The sequence below is a fragment of the Bos javanicus genome, chromosome 28, assembly GCF_032452875.1.
Source record: "Bos javanicus breed banteng chromosome 28, ARS-OSU_banteng_1.0, whole genome shotgun sequence".
Classification (NCBI taxonomy): Eukaryota; Metazoa; Chordata; class Mammalia; order Artiodactyla; family Bovidae; genus Bos; species Bos javanicus.
This window is the reverse complement of record NC_083895.1, coordinates 32,352,680-32,373,866: the sequence shown is the minus strand read 5'-3', so window position 1 is coordinate 32,373,866 and position 21,187 is coordinate 32,352,680. Positions and strand designations below refer to the sequence as shown.

At 37.3% G+C, this 21,187-nt stretch overlaps 1 protein-coding gene across 4 annotated transcripts in view; it reads right to left on the bottom strand.

Annotated features, from left to right (window-relative positions):
• SAMD8 (sterile alpha motif domain containing 8) overlaps positions 1-21,187 on the bottom strand; it is a 95,819-nt gene that overhangs the window by 10,602 nt on the left and 64,030 nt on the right. For 3 of the 4 annotated variants that reach the window (XM_061405409.1, XM_061405408.1, XM_061405411.1), the window contains exons 2-4: positions 16,488-17,080; positions 7,031-7,126; positions 3,227-3,344 (exon numbers count right to left, since the gene is read on the bottom strand). In XM_061405409.1, coding sequence (XP_061261393.1) covers positions 3,227-3,344; positions 7,031-7,126; positions 16,488-17,080 — 807 coding nt within the window. The remainder of the gene's footprint in view (positions 1-3,226; positions 3,345-7,030; positions 7,127-16,487; positions 17,081-21,187) is intronic. The other variant, XM_061405410.1, reaches the window with a different exon arrangement.

Below are 21,187 nucleotides of genomic sequence, written 5' to 3'. Positions count from 1 at the left end.
ATTACTTTATTACAATGTAAAAGCCCTACGGAGTTCATTGTAAGGGATTTGACTGATAGATAATATTATCTTAACTTTCTAATTTTAATGACTGCTGCAAATACAGGTCAATAAATAGGTTATATTATAATTCAAAGCAATTAATAGTATTTAGGGCAGATCTGAATAGGTATACCCACATTAAGCTAACTGATAATGAAAAACTGTCATTAGAGACAGAAAAAGGGCTGTCCATACTGTAGAGGGATGGTATCTAATTTATTTTTGTAACACATGTTGCAGCCCTATGCATATATATCCTTTTCTTTAGTGGCTGACCCGCAATTAAATTCCTCAGCTACAGGGAATTCTCCTTTCACTGTAACAAGCTTACTTATTTTTTTTTTAAAATCTCTTCTAATCGATTTGGGGGAAACTGTTCTATCTCTCCTTCACACTGTGCACAGAAATTCAGCAGATTTTCTAGCTAAAGAATGTCACTTGCTACCCAGTTGTACAAGAATTAAGTCATTAGCCACTGTAGTCCCTGACCCTCAACATACCCTGAAAGGACATCAGGACAGAGACCAGGAATGAGGTACTCTGTGTTCTGCGAAAACAGACAGAATAGGCCTTCAGTACCGGAGAAGGCAATGACAACCCACTCCAGTTCTCTTGCCCGGAAAATCCCATGGACGGAGGAGCCTCGTGGGCTGCAGTCCATGGGGTCGCTAAGAGTCGGACACGACTGAGCGACTTCACTTTCACTTTTCCCTTTCATGCATTGGAGAAGGAAATGGCAACCCACTCCAGTGTTCTTGCCTGGAAAATTCCAGGGACGGGGGAGCCTGGTGGGCTGCCGTCTATGGGGTCGCACAGAGTCGGACATGACTGAAGCGACTTAGCAGCAGCAGCAGGCCTTCAGGACAGTTTCTCCCCGCCCCCTCAAGGAGAAAATTTTATGAACACAATTTCTTGCACCCATACTTAAAAAAGCACGAAAATCACTAAGACACCTGTTCCTCATGCCTAGCAGTAACTTTCTACCAAGATGTGTGGCTCGATCACTTTCTCCAAGATCACATATATGCTACCTGCTTCCCTTACTTCTTTAGCATAGTTCCTAAGAGGCTGGTCTCAAACTCAAAGCTCTCACACTGTGCATTTTTATTTCAGTCAAGAGATTAAAGATTGAAATTTAAAATATAAGACCATAAAAGTCTCAGACATCATCTTTCATTAATCAGAATGACAGTGACTTCAAAAACTGATAAAATGTAGTACTGGCAGTGTGATGGGAAAAGTGACATGCACGGTGTGGTGACAGCAGTAAAAAGTGGTCTTTCCTAGTGAAAATGTCAGCAATATGTATCACAATTGCTATGTCCTTTAATTTCGTAACTCCACTTCCAGGAATTTATCTTAAGACTATTAAATAAGTGAAATAGCATGTTTATGACAGCATTATTTATAAAGAGTAAGATTTGAAAATAACCTAAATGCATGCCACTTGGACAGTGGTAAATCGTACAATGGAATACTCTGCAGCTATTAAAAAGATGAGGTACAGTTATATGTATTTTTTCAGAAAAAAGTAAACAACACATTGTTAAGTAAAACATAAGCTGAAGTACAATGTCAGCAATATAATCCTATCTTTTGTTTAAAAAACAGCTATCTATACAATGTGCAATGTGCAAGCATGGTTAAAAATAGTCTGTGTGGCTATATAAACTTTTAACAGTATTATTTATGGGGTGGGGTGAAAGAAGAGGGAATTTTTAATTTACGTATTTTTATAAAATTTGAAATTTTACAATAAGTTTATGTAACTTGGTAACTAGAAGTACTTTCCCTTTTTGCGGGGGGAGATGGGTGAAGAAGAAACAAAAGCATCTTTTACCTTAAAAAAATAAAAGATTTCCTTTACACTAAATCCTAAATGTCATTACCCCTTCCTCCTTTCTTACTGGTCAGTCTCTTTATACCTTGAGAAAGTTTATATACCATTCAGCTCAGGGCTATATTTTTAGTTCTTGATCTCCTTTAGCTGCTTAGTCTTCCTTCCTTGGCATTTCAGCTATTTATATTGCAGTGGCAGAACTGACACTTAATTTGTTTTACACTTTACAAACAACATTAAAATAACAAGAAACGTGTTAGTATATTATTAAAATATTTGGGAACACATAACTAAAGCATGGAGGCTTAAAAAAGAGGGCTAACAAATCCTTTTGTCCAAATTTAATGAGTCACAACAGCCAATTTTGTATACAAAGCACAAATGATCTTCAGGATTTAAAAAAATTTTCTTTAATAATTCATTACTTTGTTTTTTTTTTTGTTCCCATCTGTATAAGCTATCCTCTCTCAATTTAGCCAGAAGAGAAGGTATGTCTACAGTATACCAAAACAACCTATAAAGTATAAAACAAAAACAAAAAAAATCAGCCATTATTTAAATACATGTCTGAAAGAGCAAAGTTTAGAGTAGTGGGTACTATATTTTAAATGGAATATGGTTGAACTGCATTGCTTTTTTTAAAAAAATACTTTATTTTATTTGGCTGCGCCAGATCTTAGCTGTGGCATGGTGGGATCCAGTTCCCTGACCAGGGATCAAATTCGTGCCCCCTGCAGTGGAAGCAGAGGCTTAAACACTGCACCACCAAGGGAAGTCCCCACAACACTTTTTTTTTTTTTTTGAGAGTTGAAGCAGTTTCTTTAATTTTATCGGAATCCAGGACACGACCAGAAAAACACCCGAAACTACATGGAGACAGAAGACGAGACACAAGACTCCTCCCAGCTCCCCAGATCTAGCATGGGGACGACGTGGGGTGAAGCGGCTGGGGCAGACCTTGAGCCCCAGTCCCACAACACTTTGTAAAGAGGAGTGATGAAGACAGTGAAAGGTCCGGAGTCATGTAATATGAGTAACTAAAGACGCTGAGGATGGTGGGAAAGGAAAAATGATAATTGAAAGCTACTTTTTTTCTGTACTTTTTTTCAGCTCTACAGCACTGAACTAGATAGGATCGATGGATAGAAGTAACAGGGAAGCAGATTCTGGCTTAAGACTTTTACCAAATTATTTCTACATGTTTATTACCGATACCAAAAATGCTAAAAAGCACATTTTATTAATAATATTTAAAGCAAAATCTACGCCTTAGTTCATACACACATCTAAGCCATCAACACACTAAGAGTAAGAGGGAAGAATGACAAAGAAGATAGCGGCTACCTTTCCAGTACACTGAAGGTGCTGTCCTGGCACGGAGAGGGAGGTCACAAACATGGTAAAGCAGCGAAGCAAGAAGACAGTGCCCATCAGACTACAAAGCCTTCGCAGAAGTATGGACCTGTGAACAGAGTGACCAAAAAGGAAGAAAGATCAGAAGAAAACAAACCAAAATATCCCCAGGCAACTAATGTTTACTTCGAGGGAGAACAAGCAGGAAAACCATTAGATTCTTTGAAGACAGAAATCTTAGAGACCATGTAAGAGAAGTGTCCAACAGGACCTTCCACAATGATAGAAATGCACTATTTCTGCACTAATAAACCATCTATATGTGGCTCTTGAGTATCTGAAACGTACAAGCGAGGAACTTAATTTTATTTCATTTTCACTAAATTAAATTTGAACAGCCACATGCAGCTCGCACCCACCATGTTGGACACTGCAGACCTAAGAGCGTCATTTTACTTTAAGAAAATATGACTAAGAAAAAGCAAAAGTTACACAAGAAAGAAGATAGTCCCTCGCCTGACACTTAGCTTAGTGTTAGTTAACATTACTCATATATTGTCATAACTTATTTACTTAATGAGAAGTAAAGTTAAATATGTGATTCTAGGGAATTTTTTTGCTCATTAATGACACTGTAAATTGGTTAATAACTAATTATATAATAAACTCTCTAATTTCTCTTAAATTTAAGCCATAAAATACTGTTTTTTAATACTAAGTTTTACATTAAGCACATCTCTAACAAAAACTTTAAACTGCATGAAATCACTTGTACTGTTAATTTTTTTAAATGTCTTAAGCGAAAACAGATTAGAAGATTCTTAAGTACAGAGACTTTGCTTATACATTTTTTAAATGCTCCTCCCACCCACCCTCAAAAAAGTACTGAACACAAGGTTAGGTAAGTTTCAAACTGCAGTGTGTACACCTGGGATGGAGACCAGAAATCTGGATTTAATTTTTTTTCACTTCAAATATACTTCTGCTTTATTGTCTTTCTCCTCTCCTCAAGGAACTAATTATCCATAAGTTACACCTTTTTCAGGCTATCCCCTCAGTATTCCAAAAAATTTAATCTATTTTCTATCTTTAAAAATATATTTTCTTCAAATTATCTTCTGATTCATTAATCCCCTCTTCTGCTGGATTCAACCAGATGTCATACTCATTACTGAATTTTCAATTTCATGGATTTTAAAAAGTGTGTTTGCTTCTAGAGTTTCCATTTTATTCTGTTAAAATTATCTTGAACATAGTCAGCAGGGGCTTTCCTGGTGGCTTCCCTGCTGGCTCAGACGGTACAGAATCTGCCTGCAATGCAGGACACTGTTTGGTCCCTGGGTTGGGAAGATCCCCTGGAGAAGCGAATGGCAACCTACTCCAGTATTCTTGCCTGGGACATCCCATGGTCAGAGGAACTTGGCAGGCTACAGTCCATGGGGTCGCAAAGAGTTGGCGACTAGTGAGCTACTTATACTAGTCAGCAGAATTACTTTAAAATCTGTGTCTGGTACCTCCATTTTCTGGATCCACTGTGGGTCTATTCCATTATTTATTGTATCTCTTAAATTTTAATCATATTCTCTTACATACTTGTGTGCTTTTTTTTTATTATTTACTTGAGTGCCAGATATTGTATATAAAATTTTTTAGAGTTAAATTTATTGATAAGTCTATACCGTCTTCCCAAAGAGAGATCTGATATCTCTTTTGGCAAGTTGTTAAGGGATTTAACAATCTGGGGTCACTTTAATACAATTTTAGAAACTGAAATTATTTCAGATTAGGTTTCCGTCTCTGCAGGCTCTGCTTCATTTCTGGTTCACTACTGAAGCTGTGGTACTATAATAAAGAAGAAAAGAAGATAAGAAAGAGAAGAACTAACACTGAATGGAGAGGGTCCCAACTCAAAGCAGAAGGATTCTACCATTTCTTACTTTTCTTAATAGGCCCTGCTCTCCAACATTTTGAGAAACCACAGGAGCCTAAATTGAATACACTATCATCCAGAGAAGAATTAAATTTGTTGAGAGTCAGTTAGCACTACTGACTTGAGAACAGTCTAGCCCATTCCAAGATCCACAGCTTAATCTGGGAGTTCTCCTATCAGCCACTCAACTTTGTTACATACCTAAGGCTTAGTCTCCTTATCTCAGCTTTGGCAATACAACCAGTGTAACCCTGCTTTTTTCAAAGATGTGTATTCATTCCTCTGATTTTACATCATAGGTTATTTTTTCTTTGTTTTCTTCTTCACGTGTATGTGTGTTTGGGGATCTTTGGGATTTTTCTGTCTTCCTGCAAGCTCAGTGATGCAATAAAAATATCTTAACACAAGATTTATGGAGAATTTTCTTATCATATGGTGGAAAGTCCAGAGCAAAGGTTTCTGCCTTCTTTCTTCCAAGTTATCATTTTGTGAAGTTTTTAAAGAAGATAACAAAGAACCTGGGTTTTAACGAGAGCCCAGGTGATTCTAATGAAAGTGGCACAAAGACCACTTTGAGAAACACTTTGTTTGACTAAGTAAACATCAAAACTTGCATTTAGTTGCTGCACTTTGCCAAACCTACCAAGGTTTCCTATATAAACTCAACTCTTGTGGATCAATTCAGATCTACAGGGTCTTGTGAGGCAAAGTTAAATCAGAAAGCAGCAGTGATACACGTGTTTTTAAACCACTTCTGGTTTTAAGCAATCTAGTTATAAATATTCCTGCAGAGTAAAAGAGAATGAAGTGCAATATGGCCTAAAAGTGTGACAACAGCAATCGTCAAACTTTCTTTTCACCTTCAAAGCAATGAAATAACTGCTGCTTAGGAGCAAAAGCCCATCGCTGTGGTTTACCTTAAGCACCTCCTGGTGAGGAGAAAGAATAAAAAATCAAGCAAATGTCCCTATTCTTCTTCAGTATCCAAAGACAACAGACAGAAGATCCACAAACTTTGTCAGTTCTTTAATTTTTTCTTTACTATGCCTTAATCCTTGTTGCTTATATATTTTATATTACAGTACTGTGGTGTGTATCTGTTAATTCCATACTCTTAATTTATTCTCACCCTTCCTTTCTCACACACATACTTCCCCTTTGCTAACCATAAGTTTGTTTTCTATGTCTGTGAGTCTGTTTTTCTGTTGTACATAAATCAATTTATATCGCTTTTTAGAGTTCACACTATGTCTTATTTTTTAAATAATTTCCCCTTTTTAATTATATAAGAAAGGAGCCTTCTCTTATGCTTCTCTTTCTTTTTTAATGAAAAAATTCTTCCCTTTATATTTCTTGTGAAAGTACAAAAGAAGCACCTTTCCTATTCAGCAATTTCCTATGTTATCTATAGTAAACTACACTTGCTAGATGTGCATGATGTGCAAAATGATCTCTCTTTTTACTGGGCCTCCTTCAAGCAGAGAATAGTTTCTTCCACCCCAACATCTGACAGAAGCCTGTTCCCTGGAGGGGTCCCAACCCTTCTATAGACAGTGACATTTCCAATTTGCTTACAGAGAAAGGGAAGGCTAGACTTAGACTGTTAGTAGTTAGCCCATGGCTATATATCACCATCTTTCCATGCAAAGTATATTTGGAATATTACTAAATATATAGGTACTACCTCAGGTTGACTCTTTTGCCGATCAAACCCAAAATATTTTTCTGTACCAATAACTGTAATGTTATAATAACTAGAGAAGGAAATTAATAAGGAAACAGCAAAGGAAGAAACAAGGTTTGATGACCTTTACGTAAGATAGTCAAAACATTTTCAGTCTTGTAATTTTAAATAAGAGAGGTACCTGTGCTTGTGAAGAAGAAGAACCAGGAGCCAAATATAGCACAGAATCATGCCACATACTTCTGTCATGGCAAAGGCCCATGGAATTCTAGGAACGCTGGAAAGGAAGAAAGTTACATTTTTGGACTGACATGAAGTACATGTATGCAAATGGTGCCACCCTTTTCAATAAGATACTCTTCTAATAATGACCTTAAAAGTATTTTCTTGGGACTTCCCTGGTGGTCCAGTGGCTAAGACTCCGTGCTCCTAAGGCTGAGGACCAGGGTTCGGTTCCTGGTCAGGAAACTAGATCCCACATGCTGCAACTAAGACCTGGCTCAGCCAAATAAAGAAATATTAAAAGAAAAAAAAAAAGTATTTTCTTTATCTGTTACTTCTTTTAGAAGATGGTATATGGAAAACCTGAGGGAAAAAAAACTATTTCATAAAATAGTTTTATGAAACTATTTGAACCTCTTTTGTCTGTGATTCCCAGTTATGGTTCTCTGCAGAGAAGTAACAACTCTTTTCTCCTTCCCCATAACATGACAGACCCGGATACAGGACTGCTCCCAAAAGGGAAGGGGGGAAAAGGCTCACTTCTTAAGTGATATGCATTTCAGAATCCACACTGTCAGGACTTGAACTCAACTACTCTTTTTTTTGGTTGTTTGTTTAGTGTATTTTGTTTTCAAAGTAAATAGAATTTTTGTTTCGTTTTACTTCTTTTCTTGTCTCTCTCTGCCCTCCTTTGTTTTATATTTCTGTTTCTTCTGTCTTTTCCATTGATCTCTCTTTCCCTACTAAATCTGCAGCGCCTGTGATTACCCACCAGTAAAAGATGTGTCACTTTTCTCAATTAAAAAGAAAGAAGGGGGTGGGGAGAAGAGGAAGAAAAAGAACAAGGAAGAAAAATAAAGGAGGAGGAATGAGAAGTGTGGTGGAAGAAGACGGAAATGAATTACTCCAAATAGGTCATCACTGAATGATAAGATTATTGAGTTGTATTTTTATTCTTTGTTAATTTACACTAAAATTTTCCATACTATGGCACATTAATTTTATAACTAAGGAACTAAAGGTATTTTAAAAAAGAAAACATGAAATCTGGAAGATATTAACAGTCTACTCAAACCTTATTCAGAGTAACTGAAGAGAGACAATCATCTTCATTCAGGGACTCATCTTTTACCTATTACCTCAAAAAAAAATTCCTCTTGTGTATTTTTAATCTGTTGTTGCCTTATTTATCTAGCATTATGGGGAAAAAGGTTATTTCACATAATACAAATTTTCAGATAAAAGATTCCTTTAAATGACTTCTAAAAACTTAAAACTTTTAAAACAATTTTTAAAAAGGTATATATGTAAATGGGCTTCCTTGATGGCTAAGATAGTAAAGAATCCACCTGAAATGTAGGAGACCTGGGCTCGATCCCAGGGTAGGGAAGATCCCCTGGAGGAGGGCATGGCAACCCACTCCAGTATTCTTGGCTGGAGAATCCCCATGGACAGAGTAGCCTGGGGCTATAGTTCATGGAGTCCCAAAGAGTCAGACACAACCGAGCAACAAAGCACACAGTTTTTATGGTAAAAGTAAAAACTTTTACTGCCTCACCCTCAGCCTAAATGTAATTCTTGCTCCCCAAAGGCAATCACTTTCATTCTTGTGTTTTATTTGACATTGTATCTTCTAATAACACACACAAAAGCACATACAAATACACACACACATTCTCTCTGTCTCCCATGCTCTCAATATTATTTCATAATTCTGTTTCAAATAATTTTTGGCTTTTACTTAATGTAAAATTTTAAGTGTAGTTCATAGTTAAGATAATGGAATACAATCTCTCGTAAAACTTTTTACAATTCTCTGGAGCTAGGAACTTCCTGTTCTGTTTTTTGGGTGCCTATCACCAATTCACCTCCAGACTATTCTATCAATATCAAGAAATTGAGAATTGAGATAGAGAAATCTATCCAAGAGCTCCTTCTTTAGAACGCCTGCATTTTCTACTCCTTCTGCATGGTGTTTCTTAGAGTAAAACTTAACCCTCATCTTGGGAATTCTTTTCTATATTGGATACACTATTTCCTGAATCCCATGTCCTCCTCTGGAGAAGGCAATGGCACCCCAACTCCAGTACTTTTGCCTGGAAAATCCCGTGGATGGAGGAGCCTGGTGGGCTGCAGTCCATGGGGTCGCTAGAGTCGGACACGACTGAGTGACTTCACTTTCACTTTCATGCACTGGAGAAGGAAATGGCAACCCACTCCAGTGTTCTTGCCTGGAGAGTCCCAGGGACGGGGAAGCCTGGTGGGCGGCCGTCTCTGGGGTCGCACAGAGGCGGACTCGACTGAAGTGACTTAGCAGCAATAGCAGCAGCATGTCCTCCTCTTTCTCAATTTACTTCTTAGTTTTGATGTAGTGTATCCTTGAATTATTTTCTCAGATGAGGGACTACAAGATGAACTTGTTTTTAATGTCAAATCTACTGAGGTTTAATTTAAAAATTCACCATTTTTAGCTATAGAGTTCCATGAGTCTTGACAAACATTCGGTCATGAATCACCACTACAATAAAGATACGGAACACTTTCATCACTCCAAAAGCTTCTCGTGTCCCTTCACTGTCATCAGTCTCCTCCTTTACTTTCAGCTGTGCGGCCATCACTGATCTGACTTCTGATGCCCACAGGTTTGCCTTTTCTAGAATGGCATATAAAGGCAATCAAACAATGTTTGTCCAAACACCTTTTGTATCTGGCTATTTTCATGTAATATATTTCAGATTCATCCATGTAACTGTGTGTACAATTCTTTGTCCACAATTTCCTTATCCATTCACAAGCTATGGATATTCCGGGCTATTTCCAGGTTTGGGTGATTATGAACAGGTCTTTGCATGGACATATGTTTTCATTTTTCTTGGGCAAATACCTAGGAATGACATCATTGAGTTCTATGTTAAGAATATGTTTAACTTCTTAAGAAACTATCAAGAGCTTCCCTGGTGGCTCAGTGGTAGAGAATCTGCCTGCCAGTGCAGGAGACGGGTTCAATCCCTGATCTGGGAAGATCCCACACGCTGTGGAGCTACTAAGTTCATGTGCCACAACTACCGAGCCTATGCTCTGGAGCGGGGACCCCCAACTACTGAGCCCATGTGCCACAACCTATTAATACTGAAGTCAGTGCACCCTCCAGTATCTACAGTCCTTTTCTCTTCTGCAGGTTTTCCACGGAGAGGAATTTGTTCCCTTGCTTGGAGGATTGGGGCTGGTATGACTGGGGATGGGAAGTTAGTCTGGCTACTTAAGGAAGGGAGCTTGAAGTCTTGTGATCAGTCCATAGATTTATAGTTAATCACCTTGAAAATACAATGAAACACGCCCCTTTGTTCTCATCTGGGAATGGTGTCCCCGAGTCCAGAGACCCTCCCATCAACTATGTTCGAGAACAAACTACCTGTCTTCAGTTGCAGTAGAACAGGTCTTAAATAGATTTTTAACCAGTTCTCCCATATTTAGCTTCTATCTATACCCTGTCTTGAGAGATGCTTAATGCCTCATGTTTTGAAAGTTTTTCTGGAGCACCGCAGTACCAATAAACTCACCTCTTAGGCGCTGCTAGTCCTTAATCTCACAATAGGCACTTAGCTTTCTACTTTACAAATTTTCATTATTATCACTGCTTCTGCCTTCATTGGATTATTGGGAACCACCATCTCTGCTTTTTCCTGTTTGTTTTTTAGTGAAGCATTGTAAGGAAATTGTCAAATGTGTTTTCAATATCTCAAATTTATTTTGATGCAATGTTTTCTAAAGTGCAGTATACATGTTTTTCCTTTTTTTTTGGGATATAATTTAATTTTCCTTCATAATTCAGAGTCATTACTATGAACACAGACTATTACACTGGACAAGGTAATGACCTCAGGGACTACTGAGAAATTAAAGGCAGTTAAGCCTGAGATTGATGTGGCTTTTCCATAATTTATGTGTGCTTTTTACAGTGCTTCTGTTTCCTCCCTTGTTATTATGGTTATTAGCTATCTCTCCTCACATGTAAGTGGGCCTGCCTCTAAAAGCATCTGTTTCCTAATTTTTTGTTTATGATGTGCTGAAGCTCTTGGAATTGTGTCAAGTAAGCTTGACACAACAAAGATCACTGTGAAAGTGATTAGGAATGTTCCCAAGGGAAAACCATAGAGTAATGGGGAAATGAGATCAGGAAGGCAAGGAAGCAAGGCAAGGGTGAAACATCAAGCAAACCTCTGTGGTAAACTCAGGCAAGGGCAACTTTGGCTCAGTTCTGTGGGGAACCTGGGAGACAGTGCAGGTCCAACCTAAAAGCTGTTCCTAACTTGGGCAAAGAGAAATGAAATACATATACCCAACCTCACATCATCGGTTAAGAGCTGCTGCTAAGGATGGAAAGTTCCAAGCATGTCTGGTTCTCTTTTTAAGCAGGCAAAGTGTATCCCAGCAGCCCAAGAGCAGTCCTCTAACAAAGACACACAACTGCTGGATGCTGGGAGTATAAATGTGCAAGAAAATGGAAAAGCAATCCAAGAGGATATGGAAGGAATGCTGACAGCTCCTGCTACTATTCTCCTGTGAATGAAGCTGATATTCAGGAGCATGAGGCTTTGTAGCTGGTAGCACTGTAGCATGTTAGGCAAAATTTGGTTTCAAATCCCCATTGCAAACTGAAAACATATGTCCATACACAACTCTGTATATGAATGTTCATAGCAGAAGTATCAATAGTAGCCAAAAAGTGAACCCAACTCAAACATTCATCAATTAATGAATGGATAAGCTAAATGCAGTATATCCATACAATGAAATAATATTCTGTAATAAAAAGGAATGGTGTACAGATGCATACTACTCATATGGAAGAATCTTAGAAACAGTATGCTAAATTAAAGAAGCCAGACACAAAGTAAGGCCACATGTTGTGTACGGCCATCATATGAAATGTCCACAAGAAATCCATAGAAAGTAGATCTGCTTGCCAGAGCCTAGAGGGAGAAGGGAAATGGGGTGGGACTGATAATATGACTTTATTTAGAGTGTTGAAAATGTTCTGGAAGTAGTGGTGATGGCTGCACAACTTTATAAATATACTAAAACCCACTCGATTGTACACTTTAAAATAAAATCCTCATGATCACTTCCCCTCTTTTTTCTCATTATGCCTTGTTATAGTCATCTACAGAACCTCAGCATTCATTCTCTGATTTGAGATTTGAGTTTTTGGTTCAATATCACTCCAAAGCTTCTTTTGTTGTGATATTTGTTCTTCTCACTCCTCTTTTTACTTTTCCTCCAACTTCTTCTTTGACTCTACTTCAGTGACCTACACCCACTGTTATAAATTGGATCTTGTCATCACCAAGATTATTCTTCACAGCTCAAGGTCAAGAATCCTATACTAACCAACATTTCTTGTTTTTCCATCTTACTCCTCCTAGTTCTCCAACTTTAATAATTCTGAGACCCAAAATCCATAGATCTTAATAACACTTCTTCTGTCCTTCACCTACTTCATATCCTCCCATACCTCCTTATCCACCTAAGTCAGTCATTATACTCACTCTCTTTCTTCTTCTTCCTTTATTGTACTGCCTAGCAAAGTTTTGACCCCACCGAAATCCAACTATCTACCTATTCTATACCTGTATCTGTGCAGTTGAGTGGTGAAAAAACACGAAGTCAACCTATTAACTTCAAGCAGGCCCTTAGTGCTGCTGCTACATCACACAAGTCTATTCATTCATAGACGGCCATTTCACACTTATCCTTTCTCCTCAAACCTCTGACCTTCTCTCTCTTCTAAATCTGTTTTCAGAGAAGATAAAGACAATCAGCAGAGTACTTCCTCATGCTCTACCAACACAACTGGCAATCTTAGATCTGTTTCCATATTTTCTATCCTCCCCTGTTATGAATGAATAGATCATGTCACTAAGAAAGACCTGCCTCACCCACCTACAAGATCCAACCCCTTGTTATCTACTTAAGGACATTACTCCATCAATTATACCCTCTCATATTCTTTCCCTTAAATTGGGTCATTCCCATCATCAATACAACAGCCACGCTATACAATATGGTCCATCCAAAATAAAACCCTGGTGACTCCTCTCCAAGCTATAGCTCCATTTCTCTGCTGCCCTTACAGGAAAACTTTTAGGGGCCTGTAAGACTTGATTGTTTCCAGTTTCTCTCCTCCCATTTTCCTTCTCTCTCTCACATCATTTCTTTGCCCTTCCTCTTTTTTTAACTTTGAAAAATTCTGATAACAACAACAAAAAAAAACTTTAAAGAATAAACACTTTATATTTTTTATTTAAATTTATTCATTGTTTACAATAACATTTGCCCACATTTGCTTTATTTCTCTCTTTCTTTACATACCTACACACACACACACATACTTTCTCTCCAAGACTAAATCTTTCCTGAAAAGTTGCAAACATTGTGACACTTCTTCTCTAAACACTTCAACATATATGTCCTAAGATCAAGGGTACCTTCTTTATAACCCAATACACTATTATACCCAGGAAACTGTAATACTTAGTGTTATATTGTATCATTTGATATGCAATCTATATTCAAATTTTCCTAATTATCCCTAAAATGTTCTTCCAGCAGTTTTTTTTTCTTGATCAAGGATCCAATTAAAGTTCATGTACTGTGTTTGGGTTTGGCTCTTCAACTTCTCTTATAATTCCCTTGAGGAACTTCTTCTTGGTTTTGTTTATCACTATGGGTTCATAGATTCTTAGTATATTATAATTCATTACCATCATTATGCTTCTTGATGTTCTGACTGTCCTAATTTGATTAGTGGGAGCCCCTTAAAACCAGATCATATGTTATTTTGATAGGTTTCCATTGGTTTCCACTTCCTTGCTTTATGGCATAAGATCTATTTCATGCTCATTTTATGCTTACCATGCTCCAAACTTAAAATCAGCCATTTCTCTAAGGAGTCCTGGTCTGTTCCTTTAGTAGAGGTTGGGATTTAGGAACCATGATCTGGATGCTCATGGTGCTTCATTGCTACTGAGTTTTTCTTACAAACCATTTCATCAGTTCACAGAAATCTTCCTCATTCTTTTCTATGATTAGATAATACTCTGTTGTGTAAGTATACCACAGTGTATTCAGCCAGTTTTCTGTGGATAAGCATTTACAGTATTTCCAATATTTATAATTTTTACACATAATGTCACAATGAATAACTTTGTACATATGCTGCTTCATATGTGTGGAGATACACCTTTGGGTATATTCCAGTCTCACATTCTCTCTTGAATCCACTACAATCAGGCTTTTGCCCTGGTCAGGGTCAACAGTCATTTAACCTCATCTTACTTGACCCCTCTGTAGCATCTGACACAGTTAATTATAAATTATTCCTGTCTTCTAAAAATACTTAAAAAACAAACAAACTTGGCTTCCAGAATACTCTCTTGCTCTCTCTGCCCTGACTTCCTCAGTCTTCTTTACTGATTTTGACTTACTCTTCTGACCTCTAGATATTATACTTATTCTTGGGATCAATCTTCAATCTTCTTCCTTTCCCTTCTAAACTCACTACCTAGGAGACATTAACCAATTATCACAGTTTTACTTATGCTCGTAACTCCCAAATTTCAGCCCAGACTCTCTGAACTCTAACTCATCTTCCCATCTCTTACTTGACATCTGATTTGGTGTAAAACATACCTCAAACATGACATGTCTAAAACCAAACCCTCACTTTTTTCTCCAAGAAGTTGGAAGTCTTTCCACAGTCTTCCCACCTCTATAAAGGGCAACTTCATCCTTCCAGATGCTCAAGTCAAAAATCTTGGAATAATCCTTGAATTCTCTCTTTTTCCTACACCTTACATGCAAATCCATCAGCAAATCTTGTTGCAAACACACACACATATATGTGTGTACCACTACTATCCTAATCCAACTCACCTCATCTTTGTCTAGATGAATTCCAATAACTGAACTAACCTCTGCTTTCCCATCCCCATCCTCATGCTGTTCTCAATGCAACAACCATTAGAGTGCCCTTTTAAAATGGGCATTAGATCACTCTGCTCTTATCCTAAATGCTTTTCAATGGCTTCCCTCTTCACTTAGAATGAAAGCTGAAGTCCTTACAATTGTCAACAAGTACACAGACAGTCTGGATTCCTGTCTGCTCTTAGATCTCATCTCCAACTGTTCTCCCCATCTCTCAATTGGTGTTCCTTAAACATGCTAAGCCTACTAACAATTCAGGACTTTTGCACCCTGCTGTTTCTTCTGCCTAGAGTACTCTTATCCACATGCTATCTTCTTTACTTCCTTAGGGTCTTCTGTTGGAAAAAATGCGTACGATAAAACAGGGAAGGAGATACAAGGATCTAACAGTTTCTTAAACAGCTTTCATTCAATTCTTTTTTTTTTTCTTTTAGCATCACCCTTTCTCAAAGCTCATAGTATCCAGAGCTTTGAGAAATCTGCAACTTAGATTGGGTTGTTTCTCAGTTTTCCTGATGGCTGCTTTAGAATTAGGTTACTTTAGCTCTGCTTGTTGCTACTCACCCATCTGCTTTCAAACATTCAAAAATGTACAGCTCTTTTCTCCTCTCTTATCTGCCCTTTCCTTGTGTTTATAATTTATGACCAACAAACAAACATAACTTCTTCACTATGCTTTTTGTCAGGGCTTGAGAGAGAATAAAACGTGATATATGTGTCATTCTGCCACCTTAACGTGGACACTGTAATTCACTTCATTAAAAAAAAAACCCATATACTATAAGGCACTTTCAGAAGGGTACAATATTTTATAAAAACAAATAAGATAGCAATACAAACTAAAAAGACGTTTTAAAATCACAAATATAAAAAACTATAGTTTCAAGTTTTGTTCTATTCCTATTTTTCATTTAATATACTGTATTCTTTTTTATGCACTCAGTATTTATAAACCAACAGAATACTATCAACAATCAGTTTGTAGCATCTGTGATAATTCTAATTTATTTGATGACACAGGAGACTTCCCCACATTTTTAGAAAAGCAAAACCCTGTTCATCTTTAAAAAAAAAAAATAATAATAACCTAATTCCATCTATTACAAATAACATTCCAGGAAACCCTTTTAAAATATGAAGTGCCCAAGGAGCTATAACGTAAATATAGAAAATATTACAGCTATAACATAGAAAAATAGAAATATAACATGGAAAAATAAAATAAGGAGTGGTTCTTTCTACTCATCTAGACTTAAGGTCTAGTTTAAGGGAAAAAGGCAATTCCAAAGACTATCTTTACTATTACCAGATAAAGTAAATGGAAAGTATATATCAACCAAAGCAACAGTAATAACCTAATTGTCATGAATATATTATCACTGCTATTATAACTATCTTCTACAAATTTGGTAACTAGAAAGAAAACTTACCTGTCTAAGAATATATCTGGGAGTGGTGGATAGGTCTGCATGTCAGGCACTCGCTCGTGGACAATAACCATTATGAAAGATGTAAATCCAAATACTATGAAAACATATATACAACTCAGTATGGTCTTCCAATACTCTGGGTCCAGTCTTCGAATAGAATGTTTGTTTTTACCATTCACATACTGGTACTGATCAGAATTCAAATCAGTGATGGGTCCATCACAGTCATGTGAAGGCTCCCCATTACAGAGCCACTCTGCACTCTGAAGAGCACTGATAAATGGAGTCATGGGACTCATGGGACTGTCACTGTTGTAGCCCATCTCTTCTAAAACATCAATATGTATTTTCTGCAATTTTCGAACTGAGAGCATTAACCTTTTAATGTCCCCTAAGACTTTGATTTCCAGAGGAGGAGATCGGAGATCATATTCAGTCAATGTAAGCAATGTGATTCCATCAAGTCGGTGCTTGTTGCATAAAACATCCACATACTCAAAAAAGCCTTCATCCTTCAGCCAAACAGCTACATGCTTGGTAGTCCAGCGGCGAATGCAGAGTTGATTAGGAACAGCCATTTCTTCTTCAACTGTCTGTCAAGGGAAAATAGGAAAATAAACAAAAACTCAACATGCCCTAACAACTTCTTTGAGGATTAAACACATAAATACACCAGAAACAGTTATTCATCCACACTGCTATATTGGCTTCTGGACAAGAAAAAAGGAATAAAATTATTCATTAATGAGTAGTTTTCAATAGATTTACATTCTAATAAGTTTATACACATAAATTCAGTAGCAGAGGAAAAGCTAATAACCAAACAGTTTTATAAAATGTTTTTTTGGTAATATTTTACAAGTGGCTTTCCCATACCATAGCAGGCCATAACTTAATTAGAAAAAGACTACTGGTGAGAACAATTGAGAAAAATAACTCAACACTTTCATAAAATGAAATATACAGAAAGATGTGTCATATGTGAAAATAAATCAAATTTTAGAAATCTTCACGTTTGAGGGATAAATATCTCTCCTGCCTCTAAACTGCCTTGTCGTGGTGAAGCAGCGTGAATAACTCAGTGAAGCTATGAGTCATGCAATGCAGGGCCACCCGAGACAGATGGTCACAGTGAAGAATTCTGATAAAACGTGGTCCACTGGAGGAGGCAACGGCAAACCACTCCAGGATTCTTGCCATGAGAACCCCATAAACTGTATAAAAAGGCAAAAAGATATGACACCAAAAGATGAGCTCCCAGCTCAGAAGGAAGAGCGGAAGGCAATCACTAACAGCTCTGAACAGCCGGCTCAATGGAAAGACCCTGATGCTGGGAAGGACTGAAGGCAGGAGCAGAAGAGGGTGACAGGATGGAATGATTGGATGGCATCACTGATTCAATTGACACGAACTTGGGCAAACTCTGAGAGATGGTGAGGGACAGGGAGGCCTGGTGCACTATGGGGTCACAAACAGTTGGACACAACTTGGCAACTGATTGAACTGAACAGCAACTGATTCCAAAAAGAAACAAAACAAAACCAAAAACCCACAAAGGTAGATGGAAAACTAATTTCAGGAAACCCCTTAAGATGAGACATATTTCTATCTACTACACAAATAATTTCTACAATAGATATAAAATCTTTACCAGATATAAATATCTATAAATATCTTAATAGCTCATTTCTTCCTATACCTTGAATATTCCATTACAGAACTTATAAGGAATTTCCTTCTTAAAATATCATTGTGATTTAGTGATAAAACACTTCAATGCCCACAAATTTGAGGGGCTATATTTTATACTGCAATTATAGTAATTTTTTCTTTCTTTTTTTTGTGGCCACACCACACAGCTTGTGGGATCTTAGTTCCTGACCAGGGGCTGAATCTGAGTCCTCAGCAGTGAAAGTGCTGTGTCCTAACCACTGGACCTCCAAGGAATTCCCTATACTTCAATTATAAAAGGAATGTACCATTTCAAAAAATACTAATAATTTTTACTACTTTGATCCCACACAGTTCTGTTTATGTTCTTTTTCTATTTTAAAGTGTTCAGTAACTTGTGCCTGTATCAGGCTTCTAAACTTTTATCAGATACATGGGAGACAAAGGCTTACATGGAAAAACCTAAAGTACTTTCTCAACAACTAAAGTCAGTGGGTTTTCTGACATTTTCCAGATTACTAAAGACCACATTTTCTGCTGAGATGATTTTTAAAAAACACAGTAGGTAAACTTTAAAGCATTAAAAAAGAAGAAGAAAGAATGACACAACAAATACTCACATGCCCACTACCCAGCTTGGGGAAAAAAAAAAAATTAAACAGTTCCAATACATATGTTCCGTTTCTTAATTTGAATAGTAGTTATACACTGAATATTCATCAATCCGTACACTTATGAGCTATACTTTACATGTGTTAAACTTGATTTTAAAAGTTTTAAAAACTAAAACAAAACATCAATACCCTTCTCTCCTCCCAGATGTAGTAACTCCTGGTTTTAGTGCTTATCATTCCCTTATAAGCATTCATTTAGTGCTTATCATTCCCTCATAAGCATTTTTGGCTATGAAAACTTTCTATGCTTCCTTATGTGGAGGAAAAGTAAAAAGCTGCCATTTCTGCATTCTTCTAGCCAACACAAACTATTGCCACAAATACTTATAATTACCTGAAAAAGGCAAATACTCAGCTACATAAGTACTTTTTACACCATCAAAAATATTCAGCCAACAAGAAACATGCTCATTAAATGTTTATATTTTGATTACTACAAAGCAAACCTAGTTTTTGGAAACCTTACATCAGTGTTTCCAAACAAAGCTTTTAACAGTATAAAGCCACAACAGCTTTCCAGTCTTAGTCTTTTTACCTACAATATAGCATCACCACCCCAAAGGACAGGGAATTATGATTTATTCACTTCAACTCATGGAGTTTACACACATTGATGTATATAATTTTATATCACTTATTACATATATATAGCTCCATTTAAAATGATTTTTCTATATTTTAATACATATAGCCAGCCAGATGGCTTCATCCTACATACTACATACATATCTTTTCCCCAAGGTATTCTCTGACTAAATTACTTCAACCCTGAATATCCAACAAGTGCATGCTATGAACTCTGCAACAATTACAATGTAAAAAGTATGAGAGGCTCATCTCATACAAAATAAGGCCAGATTCCTTCTGTCATTTTATTTCTATTTCACTTTCTCATTTTTCTAACAGCTTACCACCAGTGGGTTCCAAGTCACTCCCATCCTTTTAGCCTTGTTCTTCAGTAGAGTTTCATTTCATACACTGCTCAAAATGATCTCTCTCATATTTTTTTTTTTTCTGTCTTGTATCACCTCCAATCTGGCTAACAATCTGTTCTTTATATCCTCAATTTAACTAACAAACAGGCTTTGATGCCGGTGTTTCAGCTGCTAGAAAATATGAGTTGTCGTACAAGAAAGCTCCCTAGAAGTCTTTGAACCTGCTGTGGCAATGCCCTAAAAGCATGACACATTGCCCTGCTGTACTTCATCAGGTCAGGGCATGCCCTTTAATTCTCTACTGCTACATACAGTTAGAGGCCCATATTTAGTTAACACTATGAACACCTGCACTAAAGAGGTATATTAGAAGATGATAAAAGGCTTCAGGACAACATAGTATTTTTGTTGTACCACAGGACCTACAGGGAACAGGAAACTTTTAATGAAGAATATGACAGCTATAGATTTCATACAAATATACAGAATGAAGAAATTAGTAAACATTTCAGAATACTTTCAGCTTTAATCAATAATTAATATGAATCAACTATCAGTTAAAGGGACTTCTGTTTCTGACCAAGATGCAGTAAGAGAAACCAGATTTACTTTTCCACCTGAAACAGCCAAAATATAGACAAAATATATGGAGAGAAAACCAGTTTCAAAACAGTGGGCACAAGACAGCAAAGAGACCCTTGAGAGGAGGAAACAAGGTGAGCCCCACTGCCCCTGCCATGAGTGAGCGGTGTAGGATATAATCTGGGTGAGGCCCAGCAGACTACGTGAGTGGCGATGGAAGTGAAAGTCTAGGGGAATCAAGGTGGTTAGTGTACACGGGATAGAATAATAGAGGGGAGAAAGACAGAGAACTTGATATAGACTGAATGCTTATATTCCTGTATTGAAGTTCTGACTCCTAGTGGGATAGTATTAGAAGGTGATTAGGTCATTAAGGCAGAATCCTCATGAACAGAATTAATGCCCTTATATACCCCAGAGAGTTCTCTCAGCTGTTCTGCCCTGTAAAGACACAGATAAAAGAAGACCACCTATGAAGCAGACCTCATAGACACCAAATCTGCTGGCAGTTTGATCTTGGATTCCTTGGCCTCCAGATCCATGAGAAATAGATGTGTTAAGGCACTCAGCCTACAGTAATTTTGTTATAACACTATACGTAGACTAAGATGGAACTCCAGAGATTTGCAAAGAATCTCCCTTGAACAGGCAGCTGAATGCTGATCAACACTTGTATGTGAGGAAACCAAACAAGACTGAAAAAAGAACCACCCAGAAAGATTAGAGGTGATAATAATGCCTAGTACTCACCCAAGATCACTAAAAGCACCTACTGCAAATAACCAGGCTGGAAAAAAAAAATCTCATGATTCATGGGGCACTGGGCAGAGTACACAGC